The 27101-nt window shown below is 23.2% G+C and overlaps 3 protein-coding genes across 6 annotated transcripts in view; 1 reads left to right on the top strand and 2 right to left on the bottom strand.

The window, feature by feature from the left end:
* LOC127278052 (arrestin domain-containing protein 1-like) overlaps positions 1-27101 on the bottom strand; it is a 562072-nt gene that overhangs the window by 521351 nt on the left and 13620 nt on the right. The gene's annotated exons all lie outside the window — the stretch shown is intronic.
* LOC127278055 (CCAAT/enhancer-binding protein) lies at positions 1588-7109 on the bottom strand. The gene has a single exon (XM_051299566.1). It carries the CDS (start codon positions 6589-6591, stop codon positions 5590-5592), a length of 1002 nt encoding a protein of 333 aa, XP_051155523.1. The 5' UTR covers positions 6592-7109; the 3' UTR covers positions 1588-5589.
* On the top strand, positions 12289-25124 carry LOC127278059 (longitudinals lacking protein-like). The gene is made up of 4 exons (XM_051299572.1): positions 12289-12441; positions 14675-14915; positions 20495-20711; positions 23329-25124. Exons 2-3 carry the CDS (start codon positions 14727-14729, stop codon positions 20687-20689), a joined length of 384 nt encoding a protein of 127 aa, XP_051155529.1. The 5' UTR covers positions 12289-12441; positions 14675-14726; the 3' UTR covers positions 20690-20711; positions 23329-25124.

The following is a 27101-nucleotide window of genomic DNA, read 5'->3' as shown; positions in this document are numbered from 1 at the left end:
GAACGTTGTTGATTGGCAATTTGGCATAGACGATTCATTTTGATTGGCGCAGGGTTTGCAATTGTAACAACATGTGAAACGGGCCTTTTATTCTAGTAATGTAATGTTAAAATAAAATTTCTTGTTTCTAGATTTCATAAAAGTCCCCAAAAATTTATTACTAGATGACCCAGAGTTAACTCTGTTTTCTTGCGAGAGTAAAGAAAAAGGGTCAGTCCTAACCTTTAATGGCCGACAAAATTTGTGAACGGATTGTTTGTTTTGAAAAGTGTAAATTGAAACATAATAATTTATTTTTATTAAAAATTATTTTAACTTTTTATTTATAAAAAACAACTTTAATTAAAATAAATAATCTAGTTTCTAAAACAAATCAGATTAATTAAAGTTAGGGAAATAATGAAAAATTTGAAAATTATAAACTTTAAAAAAATAACACGTTTATGGGTAGCAAAAATATGTTCCATTTTTAAATGAAAAACAAAAAATACGTATAAATTAAAAAAAAGTAAGCAAACAAGGACAACTAACTTCAAACTCAGGGTGATGAAAATAGAAAATCAATTATTTTATTTAGGTAAATAAATTTTCAAAGATAATATCATTGAGCACCACTGTTAACTCTAGAGTTAACTCTGAGTGAATGCCGAAAACACCCAATAAATAGAAAATAATAATCAGTGAAACATCTGAATTGTGAAACATTACAGGGAATGGTAGCTTTTTTCGATACATGGCTGGGAACTATAGAATAGAGAAAAGCAGAGTGAGGCAGGTATAAAAAAAATAAGGCTATAACATATTTCGGACGTTCTACTAGAATTCCAGTGGAAATTTACATGCGTCCATTCTAAACTAACTTTTAAATTTAAAACAAAAATAATTTTTAGTTAAATATTTTTTAGATGAAAGTGATAGATATTTTCCATTTTATTAAAATAAAAATTACAAATTGTGTTAAATTACAAATTCCTAAAAGCAAAATTTTGAATTTTAATTTTATTCACTTTTTGAGCCGTTTGACTGATGGCTTAAGTGTAATCAAGCAAGTTCTTTGACACAGCTCCTCAAATGTTATCAAGTGATATATATATGTATATAATCAGTTTAAAGTGTCAAAAAGTATTTCTTTGTATAGGTCATTAGTGGCACAATTATTATTGAAGATAAAACTTATAGCATAGAATAACTTATAATATTTTATTAATTTATTTTACAGATATAAAGAAATTTTTAATAATTACCTATTTACGATCCTTCATATTAGAGCATAAAAAAAAAATTCTTTTCAAATAAAATTTTAAAAAGTAGTTGTATATTGAAGTATAGTAAGTAGAAAATATACAAATACTAATTAATATATTAGTATTAGAATAGTAAATATAAATTTGTTTAAAATAAATAACTACTAATTTAATATAAAAATTAATATATACTAATTAATTAAAAATAAAAAATAACGAAATAATATAAAATCATAATTAATATCGATGAGAAAAAATAAAAGATTAAGCGCAAATGAATAACTGCAAATCTGTAAGAAAAATGATAAGGTTTTTTTTTTCTTTTGAAATAATAAGACAAAAATTGGGTAAATTTTATATCAAAATATATTTGTGCATAGACAAGTTGACAACCGTGAAAGGTAATCTCATATACACAGCATACGTTTTTCTTAAAATCGCATCCACTCATATCCCAAAAAAAAAAACAAAAAAAAAAAAATAATTTCATCCACACACAAAAAGTCGCTGTCTTTGTTGTAATTCGCAAAATATATATATATATTTTTTTTTATTTATATATATTTATATAACAATAATAATATTAATAATATAGACCTCTATATTTATATTTGTATAATCTCACTCACTCACTTAGCGCACATATAAGAATCAACAATCGAACGAATAAACAATGAAGCCCGCTTCACACGTTACGGTAACTGAAAAGTATATTTATTTAATTAATATAAGGGACTCGGCTTGGCCGAGTGGTCCCATAGGTAACGTTCGGCGTAATATTTTCTTTTTTTTTTCTGTGTCCAAAAAAAATATTTGCCTAAAAAATACAAATATAATAATTCATGTTTACATAAATATTTATTTACGCATGAAAAAAAAAAAATTCTATTTTTTCTGTTTTGCCGCTCGCTCATAACTTTTAATTTCGCGCATTTATATTATTGAAAATATATTAAAATTTTACGTATACAATATACATTTAATAAAAATATTAGCTATATAATACAAGGGTCTTATACGCGAAAATATTTTACTTTTTTTTTTTTTTGTTTCATATCGCCGTTTGTTAGTCACGGGGAAACTATAACATTAAAAATTTTTTAAACTTAAAAAAAAAAAAATATGATAAAAATGAAAAAAAAAAAGAAATACAGAACGAGAGATCTTTTGGAAGACTCGATCGCAATCGGGGTATCTCAGTGTATATAATATATATATATATATTATGTTATTTCAAGGTACTCAGGTATGAGAGCGATAAACTAATTATACTTTTTTGTTTTTTATCGATTTACACTAATAACCGTATCTAATCACAACGCCACGTGAACGGAGCTTAAAACTCTCAGGGGTTCTTTGTGCTTTGAGTTAAGAAAAAATTAATTTTTTTCTCATTAAAATTTTTTTTTTCGAGTTTCTCACCATTCACGTGGTTAAAATGTTTGTGTTTTGTGTATATGAGCGAGTGTTCGTTTAGATATACATATTTATATTCGAGGAAAAAAAAAGACAAAAAAAAAAATTGTACAATGTGTATATATGTGAGTTTCACGAACGAGAGATATACAGGTGTCATCCGTTGAGATGGAAAAATCGAATTTCATTCGACGGTTAAACCACCCAGTCTTTAAAAAAAAAAAAAACACATCGTGTGCGGTAAGAGAAAAAAAAACAAAGATGATCAAAAAGCGATTCATCTCGCAAAAAATTTTTTTTTGTTTTTTTCTTTTTAAGTCTAGTCGCGTTTTTTCGTGAGTCTTTGTAGAGATCACAAGATGTCGATGACGCTGTTAATATATAATATATATAATAATAATAATAATAATAATAATTTGGAACCCCCAAAAAGGTTCACGCTCAACAATTTTACATTTTTTTTTTTTCTATATATAAAACAAAAAATATTACACCAAGCGTTCTCGTGAGTCGTCGCTTTTATTTATTTATTTATTTCATTTAAAAAAAAGGCACTTTTACACTATCGACTTGAATATTTCTTTCAGAAAAAAAAAGAAAAAAATTAAAATAATAATCCAACTGCGAAACTCCGTTTTCCTCATTTTATTTTTCTTTCCGTTTCACTTCATTTATTGGCGTGATGCAAAAAAAATTGTTTTTTTCTAATATTAAATTTTTGAAAATGTAATTTTGTAAAATTAATTTTTTGAAAAATTTTTTTTTTTGAGAATTTTTTTTTTCCTTTTTGAGTATAATTTTTGATGCGTGGAACAATTTTCTGTGATCATGACAATTAATGTGTGGGGTCAGCGTAATTAATAAAAATCTACATCTTACGCGCGTTTTATAAGCTATTCGTTGGCAGTGCACGAGATCAACTTACGTAATGCTGCTGCCACATAGTGAAGTTTGTAATTCGCCAAGGCCGATGATGCCAACCGGTTCTTGATCTTAGATTGCAGTTCTGATTTCCGAATAGCACAAAAAACAGAAAGACATATCTAATACAAGGCACCTTTATATACATCAAGTATTTTTAATGCTTTTTTTTTTTTTTTTTTTTTATTTTTTAATTCAATTACTTATAAAATATATTAAGTGTTATCTTTCTTTTTTGTGCGACTCGAATCACTTTTTATTCAGTAACATCTCACTTAATGAAAATAAGTACTAATTAACAATTTTCATTTAGCTATCAAAAAAAAAATTTATTCCTTTTTCTGAACATTGTGGTTTATTTTTATTTATTATTATTTTTTTAATTAGCTATATTGTTTATTAATTTTAAACTATTTACTATTGCAATTTGCTTTTAGTAATTTACTTTTAGCAATTTATTATTAGCCATTTTACTATTCGATATTTACTAATATATTAGCTATTTTTTTTATTATCTAAAATTTTTTCAATATTTACAATTTTGTTAATATTTTTTTAAAAATAATTTACTATATATATATATTTTGAAACACAGTTATATGTTCCTTTGAAAATTGACATCTGGTAATTTTAATTTGCATTTTAATTTTACCTTTGTAATTTTTATGTATGCCTAAAGTTCTTAACGTTCAAATGAAGGAAAAATTTGTTTACTACTTTTTAATTTCTTTATTATAAAATAATGTCATCTGTATCCAAAAATTAAAATAATAATCTAATTTTCATTGCTGTTGTATTAAAAAATTTATAGTCCAATAAAATCAAAACGTTCATAAATTCATACACATTTTTAAAAAATTACTACAGCAATAAAAAATAAAAAAGTACATTGATTTTAATATTAATACATAAATTTAGTTTTGGATACAGACAACAATATTTTATAATAATTTAAAAAGTATTAAATTTTTCCTAAATGTCCATATGAACGTTCAGAATTTCGGGTACCTTTTTAGTTATTCTCATTTGTCTACCTAATGTTCAGAACGTTGGAAATTTTTTTTTTTTTGACTAAATCAGAAATAAGTTGGTAAAATTACAAATGTTATAAAAATCGGAGTGTAAACACTTTGTTTCAAAACTGTCAAAAAAAAGACACTTTAACTTTTGTTAGTGAAAAAAATTTACTCTTCGAAATTAAGCTTTGAAATTGGAACATCAAAATGTTCGAAAATAGAACACTGCTTTGTTGCATTTGATCTAAATAAGCTTGTACACTGAGAAACAAAAAATACTCTCCTGCGAATTTGACATTGAAAATATCAAAACTGTTCGTCACACATTTTTCCGCTAAACTAGTTTTACAAAACTATACTAAATTTTAATGTCTAATTTTGAACGTTCAAATGAACAAAAACTTTTCCGTTTCGATATTTTTTAAAATTATTGTATTCTAATAAAAAAAAAAATTCAACCCTTATTAAGTAAATAATTTTTTAATATGTAAATAAATATTTTGTAATAAACTTCAAACTTAAAAAAAATTTCTTTCATTTCAACGTTCAAAACTTAAATTCTAATATTAATTTCCTATTGGTTCGAAAACTCCGTAGTACGAAGGAAAAATTCCAATTAACTCATATATTGTCACTAAGAATAATTTTCGTACATGTTTTGTGTGTTCTATGAGTTAACGTCTTTTTCCCTTCGTACAACGGGAATTTACAGCTAAAATGAATTTTTCTCAGTGTAAAACCCATAGACATGAACGAAAAAAAAAGAAAAGAAAAGTGATGTGTTACTAAAGAAAAAAATCCTTTAAGGACATCAGAGGCCTTTGACGAAAGAAGTTTGTATATATATATAACGAAAGAGGAGGAGATGCGGAGAAACCTGTTAGTTCCGTGATGATGATGAAGAGACAACGCGGAAGCGTTCACAGCCGGATTCCCTTGAAAGAATCTCCAAGGTCGAAGTTTATTGGTGCTGAGGTGGAATCGCAATAATGCTACATGGGTCCAACCGCATGTTGTTGGAATTGATCGAGATGCCTTGATATTTCACGATGAAGTTGTTCGGGTACAACGCCAACGCTACTAAATAGCGATCTAAGAACATTAAGCTCCTCAGTGAGAAGTTCAATTCTCTTCTTGAGTAATTCATTGTCCTTGACAAGAAGTTTAACTTTCTCCTCAGTTTCTCTTGATCGTACCTTTGCCTTTTCTCGACTTTTTCTAACGGCAATATTATTTCTCTCTCTTCGTCTTCGATATTCATCGCTTGCCTTATCAACGGATTTACTTTGTTTTCGTGCAACAGCGGCCGCTGCAGCGGCGGCTGCATGATGTTGATGTGACATAATGGGTTTCATTGTGCCCACCCTATTTTGTTGCTGATGAACAGGATGTGTTCCTGGTACCGTTGATGGTGTGAGGTTGGTAAAATTTGAACCACCATTGGCAAATGGTCCATTATTAACGGGACTATAACCACTTGGTGGAAATTGAGGACAATGTCGCCTATAATCAGCAGGATCAAGGGGCTCTTCTTTAATGCTTGGCGATTCGGAACTTGAACTATTGCTGTCACTGCAACTACCTTGATGATAACTTGCGCCACTGTGTACGGGTTGTGGCATATAGGCGAGGGTTGTTCTTGGATAGCCTGGATTACGATTATTATGCTTAATTGTGCCATTACCACCGTTCAGCATATCTAATAGACCATCATTAAAATGAGAGTCATCAATGAGATTTTGTAGATCCAATGAGATTTCCGGAGTATTAAGATCCGTTAATTCGCCAGCGGCAGCACAATGTTCGGCATATTGTTGATGTAATGATGCCTTACTTGCTGACACTTTACTAACAACTGTACTACCAGTTTGTTGATTGTGATTCACTTGAAGGGCGGAATTGTTGTTCATCACTTGGGATGATTTTTTCATCTCAGGCGGTACCTGAGATTGCGGCTGATGGGCCGAGGTGTCATACATGACTGGGGACTCCATCACTCACTTTTTTTTTTAACACATCACAGATGATAGCCTCACCAAAAAAAAAAAGGGATTTTTTCCAACTTTCCGTCTGCTAACCACGTGGTGTTAGCAGTTCTGTCACAGTTATCACACCTGAGGTTAATAAAATGTTTTCACTCTGTCACTAAAAAATTCACTTCCTGAATCCAAAAAAAATAAATTTTAATTTGTCAAGTTTATCCCAACACGTTTTTTTAAAATTTTTTAATTTAATGGCCAGTGATTGCACCTTTTTTTTAAAAGCCGAAAAACGCCAACACGAGTAACACTGACGATTTTATTTTTTGGGTGAAAGAAGAAGAAAAAAAACAAAAAAAAGTGTACACTCTGCCCGGATAATAAAAATATGTCGAACAGCACGGAGTGTTGGCGCACGACTGAGCTCCTCGATGACATGTCGCAAGCTTTCATTCGGGGCGCGCGCCAACTTTCTGGTTGGATCTAGCGCGCATGCGCAGACTTCTATATAAACTTTTTCTCTCTTTTTTTATTCCTCGCGGGAATTCCCTTTCCCCGCGCGCGCGCACAACCAAAACCACAATCGAGCCTACCGTACACTATATAAGTGGGGAACTCCCCTTGCCTCGCCGCTCGCTGACACCACGTTGCCCCCTCGTCGCGCACACACAGCATCGCGACAGGAAAAGTTTTACGGTCGCCTTTCTTGCGACTATATATTTATAATGAAGAAACGTGCGATTCAAAACATATTATATCGTTATTATGCTCATCAGTGAAAAAAAAAACACATTTTTTTTCTTCTTCTAAATCTTCGTGGATTTTCGTTTAGTTTCTTTTTTTAAATTAATGTTCATTCAGAGAATTTTTTTTTTTTTGTATGAACCAAATGTATACCAAGTTTTTTTTATTGACACAATTTTTCGATTATTTTAATTTTATTTTTGGTTTAATTATTATTTGATCTGAATAAATTTATTTTAATTTTTTCGATTAAAGAAATAATTTTATTAAGTCAAAAATAAAGTTTTTGGTTGATTCAACAAAAATTTGGTTGCTTTAAATTTTTTTCTCCTGAATGTGTAAAAGAAGATTTGTAAACATTTTTATTTTTTGTCAAAATTCAGATTTTTATTCTAATTGAAAATCAGTGACTTATTACAAAATCAAATTTTTTTTTTACTAATTTAGGCTCAGAAGGGGTTTTTAGTGCATTTTTGATATTTCAAATCAAGATTTATTAATTTCATTTTAATCTAACTAATGTAGATATTGAAGTGAAATTTTTTTTTTATTTAATAAATAGTATCACTGAAAAAAATTTATTTGATTCAAATAATCTGTTACTTGACTATTCTGATAAAACTTTTCTTACTCTCTAAATCTGAATTAGTAAAAATGTTTACTAATTTAAATTAGTGACTAACTTTTTGCTTTAGAATTAGTTAAATTTTACTAATTGTTAGTAAAAGTTACTAATAATTAGTAAAATTTTACTAATTGAGAAGCAAAAAGTGAGTTACTAATTCAAATTAGTAAACTTTTTTACTAATTCAGCTTTAGAGAGTATATTAAATAAAAATTTATTTGTATCAAGTAATTATTATTTGAGTCAATTAAATGGTATATTTGTTCCAAGTACAGAAAGTATTAGTTTAATTACATAGTTTATTTAATTCAAATAAAAATTATTTGGTTCAAGTAAATATTTATTTGACCCAGAGATATATTTTATTTATACCATAAATATATTATATTTGAGTTAAATAAATGTATATATTTGTCTCACAGCCTACTAGCCTATATTTATTTGGCGTAAATAAACTTTTTTAATGAAATCAAATAAAAATTTATTTAAATTAAATAAATATTTATTAAGCTGTGAGACGAATATATCATTTCTCTGGGTGTAATAGTCAAGTAATCGATTATTTGAATCAAATAAATTTTTTTCAGTCATTTTTTTTTACAAATTTAAAAAATTTTTTAAAATATATTACTCGGAATTTGAATTAGTTAAAAATAAGTGATTTGATAGCAGAAAGTTAGTTAATGATTTGAATAATAATTTTTTAAATAATGAATTAGTTAAAAATAACTAATTATTAGTTAAATTCATTTTAGATTGTGTCAACATAACTAAAATTTCGAGTAACTAATTGAATTAGTCAAATATAACTATTTTTTCATTTTTTTTTCTATTAAAAATTTATTAATTTTTACCAATAATTTTTGGTAACTAATTAAATTAGTCAAATTTTACTATTTTTTCAATTATTCTTCTATTAAAAACTAGTCACTTTTTGCTAATAATTAGTTACTTTTTACTAATAATTATTTACTTTTTGCTAATAATTAGTTATTTTTTTTACTAATTCATGATAAAATAAAAAATTAGCCAAAATTTTACTAAAAATTATAGTTATTTTTTAACAATTCATATATTTAGAGATTATATAATGTGTGACAATAATATTTGAAAGTCAATTTGACTGTCCCCATTTTTAAAAGAATAATGAATATTTGGGACACCCTGAAAAAATGTTTGCATACAGGTTTAACAAATAAGATTTTTCTCTTCTATTTAATACCACTCCTTTTAGTCCCTCAAATAACTCACAAGTGTATTCTTTGTATATATATATATATATATCCAACTACCTGTTGCTGTTCTTTATAGAGATCCGTTTTCCTGAGACACTTTTATACACGCTTCACTCCAAGTTTTTGACCTCAATAATAGTCACATTATTGAATTACTTTGAGAGAATTTAAATAAAAATAAAAAATTGATAATTATCATAAAATTTAATTGAAAAAATTATATAACAATTAAAAATTAATTACTATTTTAAAAAAATTGACTTTATTTTGTAAAAAATTAATTTAAAATTATTAAAAAATTATTAAACAATTATTAATATAAAAAATTAAACAAGGAAATTGTAAAGATCCTTGAAAAGGAAATGCAAATAAATTATTATTATTATTAATATAAAAAATTATTTTAAAATCATTGAAAAAAAAAATAATTATAATTTTAAAATTATTGTTTAAAGTTATATTGAAAAAAATAATTTAAATGAAAAAACAAAAATAATGCATGTCTAATTTTGGAAAAATAGTTAATTAAAAATCTGTTTGATTATAAATTTATTGAAAAATAAATTGAACCTTCTATATTTTATATAAATAAACAAAATTTGAAAAATTATTATTTTTTTTCTGTTTCTGTTTCGGTAAAAAATATTGAACTCGCAGATGTTGATAATATTTACATTGTCTTATTTTCCTTGTACTTTATAGATTTTCTGAACGAACAAGGTGTTTGAGAATTTTCTTATCTATACATGTGTTGGTATATATATTATATATTTTAAAAATATGTTTTTTTTATAATAATTATAAAAATTACTTGTTATAAAGAGAGAAAATTCTCTTTTTTTAATAGAAAATAATTACTTTTAATTATGCAAAATTTCTTTTATAATAAAGTTTAAACTAAAAATTGTATATTAAAAGCAAAATTAATTGGAATGTAGACAATTTTTTTTTAAATAAAATTTATACCAAATTTCAATTAAAACAACCAAATTTTAATTTAGTTAATTTAATTTTTTGTCTAATTAATATTTATTTAGAAAATTGGTCAATATTTTTCTTAAAAAGAAAATTTTTGTGAAACAAACTAAATTTTAATTTAATCAACTGAATTTTAATAATTAAAATTTATTTGTAAAATTGGTCAAAAATTTTTTTAGAAAAGCAAATTTTTTGTTAAATTAACCAAATTTTAGTTAAACCAATATTTAATTCAACGAATACAAATTTTTTTGTACCCCACCAAATTTTAAATTTAATCAATTGAATTCTGTGTCTAATCAAAATTTTGTTTAAAAAATAAGCCAAAGTTTATCTTAGAAATAAAATTTTTCATTTTAATAATTGAAAATTTTTTAATTTTTTAAATCAACTAAATTTTGGTGAAATCAATATAATTTTAATTCGTCAACTTAATTTTTTTAACCCAATTAAATTTTTGGTTTATTTAATTTTCTATACTTGGTAATTTATAATCTAAATTATTACTAAAAATAAGATTTTGATTAAATTAACAAAATTTTGATTGAATCAATAAAATTCTAATATTAATTTAAACAACTAAAATTTTACATATTGATGGCAAATTTTGATTTTTGTATTTGAATATGAATTGCATAACTTATTTGAATTAAAAAAATTTTATTACTCAGTGATTGAATGTGAATAAAAATTCTAAGTCATAACAATGCCAACTATTCATTATGGTATATTGATGAATGAAATGATACATAATAAATAATTATGATCGTTATTCTTCTTAACACGCATACGACCTTATAAATTATTCACTACGGAACAAGATAAAAAAGTTATATGTTATTATTAATTAAAAAATTAACAATCTTCCTAAGATAATATACAAATAAGATTTTTTTTTCTTAAATTCCCTCGTATTTTGAATTTAAATAAAAACAAAAAGATTATTTCACATAAATTCGAATTAAAGTAAAAAAAAAATTATTTTTTTATTTTTAATTAGTTCTCCAGTTATACATATACAAGAGAGCGCAATAAATTCAATGTCATTACCATCAAACGATATTGACACATTTTCAGCTGATGGTAATTGGAATTTTTCATAACCCTCTTTTTTTCAAAAATAATTTTTTGCAATGTTTTTTTTTAAACATTAATTTATTCATAAAATTGATATTTAAAAAACAATTTTTAAAAATAATTTAGATAATTTTCTACCTTACCGACAGATGGTAAATGAACTGTAGAAACATACAAAAACATCATTTCTTAGATTTAATAAAAATCAGAATAAAACACAAATTATTTAAAACGAATTTCATATATTTTATATTTGAATAAAAAAATTATATTTTTCCCGTCATGAATAGTGTATTTTATCATGTGGCGACATCTAGCCGAACAATTGATTAACAACTGCTGGTAATTGTTTTTCCATTGTTTTATACATTATTCAATAATAATGTATTTTAAAAGACAATAATATTAATATTTATTTGTAAATAAAATTCCCAATTTTATTAACTAAAATTTTGTTTTCTATAATTAAAAATTATAAACTATTTTCTAATGGTAAAACAGATTATTCATTTGTATTATTAGCAATAATAATAATAATAATAATAATAATAATAATAATAATAATAAATTTCCAAAAATGTGAAAAATTCGATAATAATGAACATATGTAAATTAGTAATTTATTTATAAAATACAATATTTAGTGGACAAAATATTTCAAATAATTTCTAAATAAAACCTGCAAGATTTTAAAGATTATATCAGAATTTTTTTTGACGTATTTCCAGGTAGAAATTCTTGGATGACAGTTTCCAGCACTGGAAAAAAAAATGAAATTTTTCATCCATTTTCATTAAATCTTCTTTAATCTAAAAAATTTACATATATAATTTCAATTTTATGTCAATTAAATTTTATTTTTCATGAAAAATTATATTTTTGATAATACCTAACAAAAAAAAAAAAAAAAAAGAATAGAATAAGAATTTCAATTGAATTGACAAACCCGGAAGCGTTTGATGAAACTACCGTTATATGCCGTTGGCAGCACTGATGACGAAGAGCGTCGACTATAGACGGAAGAGACCGAGTTATGTCGAATTTTCTATCCGTGATATTAGCCATAACAAAAAAAATTGTTACCACTGGGTAAATAGTTTTCGCCAGTGTTATATATATATATATATATTTCCTGTGTCTCTCATTTTTCTGATATTTGTGCGTCGGTTTTTGAAGGATTTTGTGTTACGAGAATTTATTCACGCAGTAAGTATTAAACGATAATATCAATTATTATTTATCACATTGAAATTGTTTTTTATTTGCTCATCTTTTTTGGTAACTACGAGTGTATCATGTCTTTCGATGGTAAAAGGAACAGACGCACGCGTATTGTTGTGGTAAAATGTGAATAAGCGCGATCCAGCATCCATTGTCGAACATGCGAAACCCATAAACACTCTTGTCAAAAAGAGATCACGTGTAAAGAATTTCATTTCAATTTGATATAGATTTAATATGAATTTATTTTATTTTTCTTTGTTTTTATTTTCTATAAGTCACACACACACACGCACTAACCTCAAAATATTTTATTAGCACACCCAGCATATATATATATGTGTATATAAATTATACAAATCCACGCCAATATTTTTCTTCGTATATACTTTTTAACCGATCCATTTTTGGACGCATTATCGATTTCTCGGTTATATTTTTGTTTGGCTGGGGTATAGTCCGACATTTAAATTATTAAATGTTTGAATCAATTTAATTTTATAACCGATAAATGAGAGGTTGAAAATAATTTTTGTGTCATATGTGAAAATTGTTTTATAACGTTCAAAAAACGTATTCTTTTTTATTTTACTTTTTTTTTCTCCATGTAGCACCATTTTTGTTTTAATTATATCAAACCTGTTTTGTTTTTTTTCTTTTTTTGCTCATTTATATATCGTATTTCAAAAATGGAGGATAATTTGTTACTTTTTTTTTTTAAATATGAATATAGTCCAAGTTTCGTATAAGTTAAACTGTTGCTTTTTGTCGATTTTTGTTTTTTTTATCTATAATATTTGTTAGTGAAAATAAATTTTTTTTTAAATGAAAAATTCCATCCTATAAATAATATAATTTAACATTATATCAGAATTCGATACATTCAATAATATTGACTCGTCTACAGCGCCTGAAGCTATTTTTATAATGTGTAATAAAAAAAAGGAGAAAAAATTCAGATTTTTTTTTTAATTTAATTTTTGATCGGAGTTTAAAAAAAAAAGTAGGTGAAATATATTTAATTAATCTTTGAAGAAACGTTTTTTTCTTGTCTGTAATAAAAGATGTTTTTTTTTAAATTGTGTATTAACAATTTATTACGAAAATATTTTGAAAAATATAAAATTTTATTTTAATGTAGTTTTTTATGTGAAAATTAAAAAAAAAGAATTGGATAATCAAAACAAAAATTTTCCACCTTTTATTTTTGAATTAAAAAAAAAAAAAAAAAAACAATTTACACTTTAATTGTTGCAAAGTGTAAACAATAAAATTTTTAACATTTCGAATCCGTGTCAGCAAATTTAAAATATACAATGCAATTTTTAGTTTTATAAATAAAAAAAAAAGTTTTATTATTTTATTTATTTTATCTACTTTTATTATTATTATTATTATTATTATTATTATTATTATTATTATTATTATTATTACTTTTATTTTTTTTATTATTTTGTTTTTTTTTATATATACAAAAAATAAAATTCTTCGCACTTATTAAAAAATTTTTTAATAAACATTTTTTTTTTCATTTTCTTAAGAAGACAAAAATATAAAGTTGAACTACCTTTTGTTTTGACTGTCGAATATTTTTTCCTTAATGCGAATTTTTATTTGCGTAAACAAATTTTATTTATATAAACAAATTTTATTAACATAAAAAAATAATTTTTGTTATTTACACAAAAAAAATGTCTTTTTTAATTATATATTTTTATTAATATTAGTTTTGAAAAGAAAAGCTAATTTATTTTTATTTGGAACTTTTTAATGTTAACAAATTTCTTTCAATCATTATTGGTAAAAATTTTTTTTTTTTTTTTATAATTTAATATATTAATAAAATATGTGTGTTACCGGTAAAAAAAATTGTTTTGAAAATTTAAATACCATATAATTACATTGTAATTAGTTTTGCAAACTGTAGATCACTGTCAAATGTATAATGTTAACGCACATTATTTCTTCATTTTAACTTATCTTCAAGGTCGAGCTGTTAACAGTAACGACTAGTTATGACGCAATTGTATTTTTCGTTTCTGAATATTTGTCATAGATGTATATATGATATTATAGGTATATAAATTTAAAAAAAATTTTTTTTTTTATTTTTAGGTATAATCAAAGTATAATTTTTTTTTTTAACGTATTCGTAATGTTACAATATATATTTATAATGCATATATAGCACTGGTTGAAAATAATTTATTTATTTTAGACCTAGATACCTAATTCGACAGACACAAGAAGAAAAAAAAATAGTATCAACGATGGCTGGCGAACAACAACAATTTTTTCTCAAATGGAACGATTTCCAAACAAACATGGTGTCTTCTTTTAAACACCTAAGAGATGAAAAGAGCTTCACAGATGTAACGTTAGCCTGCGATGGACAAACGTGCAAAGCTCACAAAATGGTACTCTCCGCTTGCAGTCCATATTTCAAATCTTTATTAGAGGTAATATTTTCTTCATATTTCGATAATACATTAATATTAATTATTATTTATTTTTATCACCTCTTTATATATAGATGATTCTTTACATAGCGCACAATTTCATGTCCCTCATGTGTTTTTTTAAAGAAATAAATTCAGGCCTTGGATTATACGACTTTTTCCTACTTTTTTTCAAAAATACGACATTTTTCGACTTATTTAAATAAAATGCGACTTTTTTTTACATTTAAAAAAAAAATTTAAACAAAATACGTTTTTTTTAGTATATAATGCAGATCTTCTTCTGATCTTCTTTATTTCAATTATTTAACAAATTATTAACTAAAACTCTTTACTAAATTAATAATTTTTAATAATTTTAATGAAATTCATCACAAATTCAATTTTTTTAAAACTATTTTTCAATTACAATTTATATGAAATTTAATAATTGTTTATAATTTAAAGAAAAATTAGCAGATAAAATTATCAAAAAAATTTTAATTAAAAATCATTTGAAATTTAATTATTTGTAAAAATTTCAATTATTTTTAATGATTTTTATAATATTCTTCGAAAATTTTCAATTATCTGAAAGCAAATTTCAATTAAAATTTTTGGAATTTAATTTTTTTTTTATGTGATTTCTAATAAATTCTTCATCAACAGAAATCACTAGAAATTTCACTTATTATAATTATTGTCTGAAATTAAAAACAATCTTTTGAAATTCAATTATTTTCAAAAATTTCAATTTAAAAGGTTCTAAAAAATTAATTATTACTAAAATTTTTTGAAATTCAATTATCTCTAAAAATTTCAATTCAAAATCAACTAAAATTCAATTATTTTTCAAAACTTTGATTGAAATTCAATTATTTTCCAAAATTTGAATTCAATATCAATTGAAATTCAATTATTTTTAAAATTTTCAACTTAAAATCATCTAAAATTGAAATTCAATTTTTCGAAAATTCAACTATGTGAAATAATTATTTTTTTCCAAAACAAATTATTTTTAGTTCTGTAAAATTTAATTATTCTTTGAAAATTAAAAAAATCTTTTGAAATTCAATTATTTCTAATAATTCTTAATAATGTTCTTATAGAATTATTCTTATTACAGAATTAATAAAATTAATTTAATATCTAATAATAATAGTTATTTAAAGTAAAATATTTATTAACCAATTAAATTTTGTTATAATTGAAAAAATTGACTTTTTCAACTTTTTTTCGAATATAAATCGACTAATAAGTTTATGCTCCTTTTGTTTATATAATTTTCAAAATAAAATGTATTTTAATTTGCTTTTCTATGAGTTTACTAGTAGATCCTAGTGTCAAAAACACTTTTCATTTTGAAAATTATATAAACAAAAGGAGCATAAACTTATTACAAAATTTTCTTCTTATGTTAATGTGTGTAAAAATAAAAAAAAAATTTTTAAAAAAATCACGCCTAATTTTAAAAAAATTTAATTTGTTTATAAAAAAATCGCTGTTTTTTATAAACAAATTCAAAAAAATTTTGTTTGTTAACATATTTTGAAAATCGAGGAAAAACTGAAACTTTTTTGTATCTTGGTCATAATTCCTAAATTCAATACTTTTAGAGTTGCATGTCATTGAAATTAGGTGTATATCAAAGAAACTTGAAAAAATCAGATTTTTAAAAATTCATAATTTGAAAATTTGAGCACTAATAAAAAAGTAAAAAAAAAAGTACGTAAACCTTTTTTTTCTACAAAGAATAAGAAAAAAATTTATTTAGACGAATTTAAAAGGTCATAGGTAAATCTCACGTTGAATCGCCCATATATATGGTAATAAAATGAGCCAAAATTTCTGAACGTCAATGTATAAATTATTAAAACTTATAATGGCAATGTAAAAAATAAAACAATAAATTAAACAATTATTGGGTGAAGTTAATAAATTAATAACTTTTTTTTAGATATTTAAAACAATATTTTGTAAAAAAAATTCGTACTTAAAGAAATTGCAAAAAAAATTTCATTTATTTAAACGTTCAAAGCTTTTGGCTCATGTAATAAATTCAAAACTGCAATAATTTAATTTAAAGGGCCATTTACATTCAAATCAAAGTTTTTAATAATTAATTTTTTTAAAATTATTATTATTATTATTATTATTATTATTATTATTATTACTTTAAGCTTCTATGGTAATTCATTGGAGGAAAATATTAAAAAATTTATATTTAATTTATTTTTTATATTCAATTTTGTATATTCTAAGTTTTTAAATTCATCTTTTAAAATTATTGTCGAATATTCTAAATTGACATTTTATTCAAAATTATTTACATTTTAAAAGTAAGAAATTTTTGTAAAATATGACTTTTTGAATTATTTGTTAAAAAGTCTTTTTGTCAAAACTATCAAAACCAAATAATAGAATATTTAAAAACATATCGATTGATTTATTTGAGAAATTTTACTTTAAATTATTACAAGGTTATTGACATTTCAAAAATCAAAACATTTCTTTTTGAATAATTTCATTTTAAAATTTTTTTTATATAAGTTCTGACATTTTTTTTTCAAAAAAAGTTTTAATTCAAACTTTTTAGTACGGAATTAATGACTTTTTAAAAATCAACAATTATTAAAAAAAAAAAACGTGAATGATTTAAATTAAAAAAATCAAATTTTAATCAAAAAAGTAAAATTTAAATAAAAAAAATTGGATTTTCTAAAAATAATAATTATTTTTATCAGCTCTGTAATAAATTCAACGTAAATAACTAATTTCTATGTTTACAATCAAAAGTCAATAGTCGTTTTCACTTATAATTTAATCATTTTGCTTTAAAAACATTTAAAAGATGCCAAAAGGTCTGACATGTCTTTAGTGCCATCTATATAACAAAAATAAATATTTGTAACAAAATACAGTAATAAATATTATTATTATTGTTGTCTAAGTCATTAGAATTGAAAAACACTAAGCGCTTATCAAAAAAAAAAAAAAAATTTTTTATGTTGATTCTTGTCTCACATTTTATGCGTCATTATCTAGTATTTTTATAAAATTCATTTATTTACATAAAAATCAATTCTAAAATTGTCTATAATTTACCTAAGGCTACAAAAATTAAGTTCTCTTAATTTGATCCACTACAACAGAAGCTAATTTGATTATTGATTTTTGTTGTTGTTTTTTTTTACGTTTTATTAAGCAACAAATTTGTATAAGGAATCATAAAATCACCATGGTCTGGCATTCATATATTTTGCAAATAAAATCAATAATTATTTTTATTTTTTGTTATAAAGTATAACAATATTAATTTAGTGGATATTAATGTCGTGAATATGAAACGGAAAATAAAAATCGCTAATAAATTCTTTAAAAAAAAAAAAAAAAAAAAAATCAATATTTATTGAGCGTCATGGTCTGGCACTTTTTCACTGATCCGCATTTATTATTCTAATGGATAAAATTCGTTAAAATATTTTGTTCGGTCCACCATAAATATTTCATTTTATGACATTTTAAATTCGGATAATAATTTTGTTTTTCGTTCTTCACAGAAGAAAGTGGTATAAGTATTTTTTTTTTATAAGTACCCAAATTTTCGAGTTATGAATTTTTTAAAATCGGGGTTTTTCAAGGTTTTTTAAATAACATCTAACTCTAAAAGTATTGAATTTAGAAAGTTTTGGCAAGAAAAAAAAATGTTTCAGTTTTTCATCAACTTTCAAAATATGTTAACGAAACAAAAAATTTATGAATTTTGATATAAAAAATAACGATTTTTTATAAATAAAAATGAGTTTTTTGTTAACTTTTACCCGTTTTTTTTTATTTTTAACTCTTTTTTCCTTCTTCAAAAATTTTTTTGGCAATTTTATTGAAAAGTTTTTTTTTTTGACTTTTTCGACTTTTTTTTTACATTTTTTTAATATACAATGCAAATCTTCTTCAGATCTTCTTTATTTCAATTATTTAACAAATTTTTAACTAAAATTCTTCACTAAATTAATTATTTTTAATTATTTCAATGAAATTCTTCACAAATTTAATTATCTTAAACTATTTTTCAATTAAAAACTTTTGGAATTCAATTATTTCTAAAAATTACAACTTTAACTCTTCCAAAATTATTATTTAAAAAAATTTTTTTTTTTAAAATCTATAAAACTTAATTAAGTATTGCTTGAAATTTTGTTCACCATCAAAACTAAAAACTATAACAACATTTTTAATTCGAATAAATTGCTTAAATCAAATTCAAAAAATTATAAAAATGAAACTTTAAGAATTTTTTTTTGAAATTTGTCCTACTTAAATAAAATTTTGAAAATTGATCTTATAATTAGTTCGATTCTGAAATATTCGAAATAAATTTTCTTGATAATATTTTTATAGAATTATTCTTATGACAAAATTAATAAAATGAATTTAATATCTAATAACATTAGTTATTTAAAGTAAAATATTTATTAACTAATTAAATTTTGTTAAAATAAAAAAATTGACTTCTTCGACTTTTTTTTGGGAATATAAATCGACTAAAACGACTTTTTTTTGTGCTTTAAAGTCGATCCAAGGCCTGAATATGTAAATATAAAAATGGGACAATAGTAGATTCGCGAGAAAATTTGAAGAAAGGGAAAAAATTTTTTTTTTGTTTTTTGTTACATTTAGTCGCAAACCTATTGTTGTTTCATTTTAATTAAAAATTAAAAAAAAAGATTTAATTTTGAAGAAAATAAAGAAAATTTTTAGATTAAATTTTTTATTATTCTAAAATACTTAATATTTAAAGTCGTTAAATCTTATTTTTCGCCAGGATTCGACTATCTATGTGTTAGAGATTTTGGTTTAACACGTTGAAGGAAAAATGTATCGCGTTGTTAGCGCTAGTTCTTTTTAAAATTTTAACTGAAAAACTTGATACTCCTTTTTTTTTTTTTTTTTTTGTTGAGCCTAATCAGTTTTAAAGTTTCAAGATTGTCTGCACGATATGTTGAACCCTTTTATCTTGATAATTTTAATACCTTTGTCGGCTTCAACGCTCTAATATACAGAATGTGTGTAAATTTATTAATCAGATGGTATCCAAAAATGTAAATTCACTTGATATTTTTGTTTTCATGTTCTCAAGCTAATTTTATAAAAAGAAAAACAACGAACTATTTAAAAAGTTTAAAATAAATTGCATTATGTATTTTTTTAATTTTAACTGCTGGAAATGTTTTGAAATAAAAATAAATTAATTAAAACAATTTTCCAATCGGTTTTTTCAATTTTTTCGGTATTTTGAAAAATTTTCGTCGAAATTTTTTTCAACAATGTCAATTTTCACGAAAGAAAAATATATTCTGTTACTTCCATAATTCTAAGAATTAATTTTCTCCCATTTTAATACTATTTTTTTTGTTTTTTTTTTTAATGGAATTTATAAAGTAATTTCAAAAAGAAAAAAAATCTATAATATTTAAAGAAAAAAAAAACAAAATTGAAAAACCAAAACTTAAAAGTAGAACTTTCAGAAAAATCACACATAATATGAATTTAAAAAAAATAGTTTTCTTGTTTAATACAAATATACTTTTTTTACATTATAGGAAAATCCGTCCAAACACCCAATTATTATACTCAAGGATGTAGCATATAGTCACCTACAAGCAATTCTAGAATTTATGTATGCAGGTGAAGTAAATGTTTCACAAGATCAACTCCCAGCATTTTTGAAAACTGCGGATCGACTTAAGGTTAAAGGACTTGCTGAGGCTCCGGGTGCCATTAAACGAGAGGGTTAAAGTCTATACGTTTCTAGTTATGGTAAACAACAAAAATTTTTCTCACTCTCTATATAATATATTCTGTTGTTTGATATATAAGTAAAAAAATACAATAAGAAACATTGTATTTCTTGATCTTATGCATTTTTTTACTTATTGGACAAAAAAAAAGTATTGTTTCAATTATCAACAAAAATAAAAATTCCAAAATGATTTTGCAAAAAAAAGTATTTGAAATGCAAAATAAAAAATAGTTTACAAAAATATTTCGAACGTAAAATAGAAAAAAATATTGGATTTTCATTTTTGCGTTTCAAATGAACTTGATTATTATGAATTTGATTATTTAACAAGAATTTTTTAATTATTAAAAAATGTCGATTCGAAAAATAATTATTGCATCAATTACTGTGACAATTATTGAAAAACAAATTTTTTTTTGATAATTTCATTTCATTTTCAAGGAGTTTTTACTTGTGACAATTATTTAATTTAATATTTATTTTCTATTTTATTCCATGTAAACATTTTAGTTGATTTTTACTTTGATTTTCAAACATTTACATTTTTGTTAATTATTAAAAAATATTTAAAAACAATTTTTTAAAAAATTTTCTTTAAATGTTTGCTATTTAATAAAGTGAATAACTAAAATAGGTACATAAATTCAGAAATTAAAATTTTTTTTTTTGTAACATTCAAATAAGCTTGAACGTAAAAAAATGATCTAATTCTAATCGTACAAACAATTCAGACACAAAAGATCAAACATGTGTTTTCTATTTTATTTCCAAACTGTTTTCATATGCTAATGATGAAAAATTCTAAAGAATTGCCTCTACATTAAATTCTTGTTTTTATAAAATGAAAATCATCTCAATATATTTCAATTGTGTAAATACAAAAAAAAAAGAAACAGAATTTTTTTTCTACAAAAATTTTACAAATTTAAAGTAAATATATTTTTTTAATTAAATTTAAAATATTTTTTTACATTTATAAATATGTACTTTTTTCATAGTTCAATTATTTAAGGGGAAATGGACTACTGAAATTTCAACCTTTTAAAATTAAGGCTGTTTAAGGTTGTCAATTTTTTTTTCTGACTATATTTGAATATTTAAAACTGTAATATACTATGGGAAATTGAAAAACAATTAATTCATTCTAAAAGAATTTAAAAAAAAAAAAAAATTGTTACCCCTAAACAAAACCAATTAAATTTGGTTTAAATTTTTATCAATTATTCCTTAAAAATTCAACTTCTTCCACAATTTTTATTATTTTTTATCGGCAAATTTTTTTGTAGGCTTTTTCCATAATTCTGAACAATTAATCGTATGGATTTTTAATAATTTTAATATTTTTGAAAAAATAAAATTTCTAAAATGGTCACTCTCTATGTTTCGAGAATATAAAATGAAAAGAATTTTGTTAAAATTTGTATTATTTCTTGTAAAATTGAAATTTTAAGTAGTAAAAAGTAAAAAAAAACTATCGCTATTTATTTAGAAAATTAAAAAAAGTAACAGAATTAGTTTTAAATTGCATAGTAATGAATTCTGTTGAAATTTTTATTACTTTATTCTTAAAATCTTAAAATTAAAGTGTAGAAGGTCGGAAAAAGTGTCAATTAGAAAATATATTATAAAAAAAAAATATAGAAAAATTCTTAAAAATGTAAAGCAGGGTGGCCGCAAGTCAAGGAAAAACTATAGAAATCAGGAAAAAGTCAGGGAATTTTGTTCCAAAGGAAATTTGTGTGTTTTTTAATAAAAATTTTAAACAAAATTTTTATCATTTTATCTATTTTCCTTTTAGTAATAAAATTGTTACTTAAAAACAATATAAAAATTTCACTTTCTCTTAATTAATTGATAAAAATCACAAAGTCAGGTTATTTTACAGACCAACTTTAAAAACATGTTTTATTTATTATTTTAATTTTTTTTTTACTAGTTTAATTATAATAAATAATAATTAATTCACTAATTTTAAAGAAGAATCAATCATTCTTTTTACACTTTTAAGAATTTTTCTATGTTTTTTTGAAATATATTTTCTAATTGATAAAAAAGTGACACTTTTTCACAATTTTTATTTGTTCGAATTTTTATTTGTCAGAATTTTTATTTGCTAATTCTGGTAGAAGAAGAAAACAATTTTCTAAAAAAATAACAAAAAATATTTTTCAACATTTTTTAATTTTTCCAACGGATTTTAAAAAAAAATGAAAGCTCTTTTAAATGCAAAAACAAAAAATGAGACATTTAAATTACTTTAAAAATTATAAAACTTCAAAGTTTTTTTTTTTTTTTCTTAAATTTTAGATAAACGACGTTTCAGTCTGCCTGATTTGAAATGAATTTGGTTTAATAATAACTAATTAGACGCCTTAAAAATTCCTAATAATGTCTAATGTGGGGCAATTTTATTTTAATTTTATTTATCATTATAAACAACTTTTTAATTTAAGTTTTTATCAATATAAATTTTCTTAAAAACTAAAAATGTATATCGTGGGATAAACTTGTAAAATGTGTGACAAATAATATTATTAAAAGTCACAATGTAACCTTGACTTTGAATGACAAAAAAAGAAAACGACTATCTACTCTTATGTATCTTGTATATTAAAAATAGAAATTTCTTTTCAGATGTTTTTTGGAGCGTGTGCAGACTGAGAAAATGATATAAAAAAAAGAAATGATCGCGTAAACGTACACACATAACAAGTACACGAAATTTTACACACAATTAAAAAAAAAAAAAAAAAAAAAAACCCATGTGCACGACACAGTTATAATCTCTGGTTCATGACTTGGATCAACGCAATCGTTGATGTAATATACAAATTATTCTCAATCTCGATTTAACATTGATTAAAATGTTATATCGACTCGTACACACACAACAAACAAAAAAAAAGTAGAATGTTGATGTCTGTCTTGAACCCAGTATGTTACACTATAACACTGATTATTTTTTTAAAAGCGAATCTATACCGCGAATTTACAAACAGATAATATGTGGGTCTTTAATAGTTTAAATACAATGCAGGCTGTTCAGGGTAATTTTGCGAATCGATGATGGAAGTAATCGAATTATCCCTTGGGACGAGATGGTTTTACAATTTTGTATGTCTTTTTTTTTTTTTTTTTTTCTTTTTTTAATCGTTTTACTTGACAGAAAAAAAAGAATGAAAATAATCAACCCTGAAATTAATCCTGTATATCCATTGAAAGACTGATTTTTTCAATTTAAATTATGTCCGAATGTGATTTTTATTGACGAATCTTTTTATGAAAATTATTTTTTTTTGTATAAAAGTAAAAATTGTTAAATAAAAATTTATGACAAAAAATTTCCGCTCAATGTAAATTTTGAGGGTTTTTATATCGTTTATCGCCACTAGATTTGCAAAATACCTATAGGGCCATTCAATTTTTTTTTTATTTATTTTTTTTTTTTTTTGAATTTCAAGTTTACTGGATGTAGACAATGCTTTTTTTTTGTTAATTATTATTATAATATGCGAGTATAATGATATAAAATTTGAAATACTTTTTTTTTGTGGCTTATTGTAAAACACCATCTCTCAATTGTACAGTAAAAAATAATTTTTTTTTCCATTTTTTTTTATATACAATATATATATTTCCAGTAATCTTGACTTTCCTCTAATAACCAAAATACTGCCAGTTTTTTTTTCTTTTTGTAACGGCGTATTGACATTATTACCGATAGACCAAATTTATTTATGATAATAATATATTGAGGGTTGGTTGTCCTGAACCAAGGGAAAGATGATTATTATTGTAACATAAAAGAAAAAGCGGACGAATTTTTGTAAAGCTGGAGCGCACAGTTCCTTTTTTACTTCTTCTCGGGTACAACTATATTAATTTACTATAATATTAATAAAAAATACTTTTTTGAATAATCCAGAAATCATAGGCCGACATTTTTTTTTTATACAAATAAAGCAATCTTAGAGATATTCTTCTTCAATTTCCATATTTGAATAAATTAAGCAATTTTTTTTTTTTTAATTTTTTTTTTTATATATAACATTAAGAAATTAATTTTAGTATCAAGTGATTTATTCGATTAATTGTGACTATTGTGTTTTTTTTTTTTAAATATAAAAAGCAAATTTTTTTTTTACTGTTACTTACTGGATAGTGAAGAAAAAAAAACAGGTGTGATTGTACCTGTTAAAAATTAAGTAATTAACGAAAGAAAAACAAAATGTTACTGTTTTTTGTGCTTAAGTTTTTCCAATGAATTAAAAAGAGAAAAATATTTGTTGCGCAGAACGTAAAGAAAAAAAAAAAAAAAAAAAAACATGTGTCATCGTTGCGTTAAATTCCATTTTTTTTTTTAAATTGTAAAATTGACAACTTTTTTCGTTCTTGTATCAAAAAAAAAAAAACAAAAAAAAAAAAAGAAATGTTCTGTTTTCGGGATGATCATTCAAATTATTCTCAAAAACGAGTGAACACGATATAGACAAAATTTGTTACGAGAGGAGAAAAGTAAATTGTTGTATACAATAATTATTAATTAGAGTTTATTACCAATATTTACACACGAGTTTTTGTACTCAACACTTCATTTTTCTCCGAGGAAAAAAGAAATTATTATTAATATTATTCGAAGTATTAATTAAATATGCAATGTGTGAATTTATTATTTTAGAAAAACACTTTATTCTATAGAATAGAGAGGAAAAAAAAACGAGAATCGGCCACCGATCCCTCAAGCCAAACAAGTTTTATACTTGTTAAAAAAAAAAAATATATCTCCACGTAATCTGTTTTCTGTATATTGTGAAACTTCCGTAAAACTGCTTCTTTTTAATATCTCTTGATCCAAATGAATATGGATCGTTTTTCGCCTGATGTCAATGCGAAAAAAAAAGAAAAAACAATGATTTAAGTAAAAAAAAAAAAATATCGTAATTTATCCTCAATTTATTGTAAGTACATGATTCGTCTTTTAACTGTTAAGAGTTACTTTTACAATTGACTTGAATCTTGAGGATTATGATATGAAGATGTTGAGATATAAAATAAATTGTGTAAATATAAAAAATTGTGTTTGAAAAATTTCATTTATCATTTCCATATTATAATTGGGAGATTTTTAGTGTTGGTTTTTTTTTATGTCTCTAAAGTTCTGAACGTTCAAATGAACGATTTTTTTTTTACTTTTTGTAAGTTTAAACTTTAGTACAAAATATTAATTTACACATTAAAAAATGAATTATTTACTTAATATATGTTGAATTTATTCTTTATTTCTTATTAGAATTCAATTTTAGAAAAAATTTTCCTAGAAAATATCGAAACGAAAAAATTTGTGTTTCGCATTTGAATGTTCAAAACTTTAGAGACATGGTTTTTTAATTTATTTTAATTTTTTTTTCGAAATTACTTTAAATAGATATTATGATATTAAAAAATAAGTATTAAGGTCATGTGGTTGTTGTGATTTTACATGTAAATATTCACAAATTTTACCTAAAAATAATTATATTATATGTGACGCGCTCTGAAAAAAGAGACCTTAGAAGTTTTTTGATTGAATATTTTGGATGTAATAAATTTTTTAATATCAATTTGTATTAAGAATTGATCCACTTTGTGTGTTTTCGCTTAAGGCCTGAGCAGAATAGAAACATAACCCGAATCGTAATCGCAAACCCAACCGGAAGAATGAGTTAGAGAAGGATAGACATATTGTTTGTCCTTGTCTAACTAATTCTTCCGATTGCGTTTGCGATTACGATTCCGGTTACGTTTCTATTCTGCTTAGGGCGTTAGAAATCCCGAAACATAACCTATAATTTTTTTTGCTTCTTAGGTTCTATTCTTCGGAGTGCGTCACATAATAATAAATTAAGTTTGAATTACAATAATAAATGGTTTTTTGAAGGGGTTTTCTTTTAATGTAGTTTACAATGCTAATAAAAGTTTTTTCAAAAAAAAATTTTCTCAAAATTAACAAGGACGTTTTTTTGTGGTTTGAAACTTTCTCTGAAATAAAAAATGATTTCGGGATAAAATTTTGGAGAAATGATTTTGTTTGGTACAAGGAATCTCGCTGTTCTACCGATTTACTACAACTTAATGCAAAAACACATTTTCCCATACTAGGTCACGTGGGAGGTTCCCACATATCCTTAATATTCTTTTTTAGAAAAAAATTTTTTTTGTATTGAAAACTATATGAAAAATGCTTTAAAAGAACCCTATTTACAAATTAACATCCATTAAGTATTTTCATAGTTAATACTGAGTATCGATTATGTAATTTGATTTGATTTTGACGCCAAAACGAATTTGACTGAAAATATCATAATTTTAACCCCCACTAATTTCTATAATTTTTTTTAAATAACCTAATATTTTAAGGATTGAAAATA

The sequence above is a fragment of the Leptopilina boulardi genome, unplaced genomic scaffold (genome assembly GCF_019393585.1).
Source record: "Leptopilina boulardi isolate dan_hultmark-lab unplaced genomic scaffold, ZJU_Lbou_2.1 LbouV2_194, whole genome shotgun sequence".
In the NCBI taxonomy this organism is placed as follows: domain Eukaryota; kingdom Metazoa; phylum Arthropoda; class Insecta; order Hymenoptera; family Figitidae; genus Leptopilina; species Leptopilina boulardi.
This window is presented reverse-complemented; position numbering and strand designations above follow the sequence as displayed.

Coding starts and splice junctions, on each gene's coding strand:
- LOC127278055 (XM_051299566.1), bottom strand. CDS start 6,591: ATGGAGTCCCCAGTCATGTATGACACCTCGGCCCATCAGCCGCAATCT.
- LOC127278059 (XM_051299572.1), top strand. CDS start 14,727: ATGGCTGGCGAACAACAACAATTTTTTCTCAAATGGAACGATTTCCAA. Junction 14,916..20,494: donor ATTTCAAATCTTTATTAGAG/GTAATATTTTCT, acceptor TTTACATTATAG/GAAAATCCGTCCAAACACCC.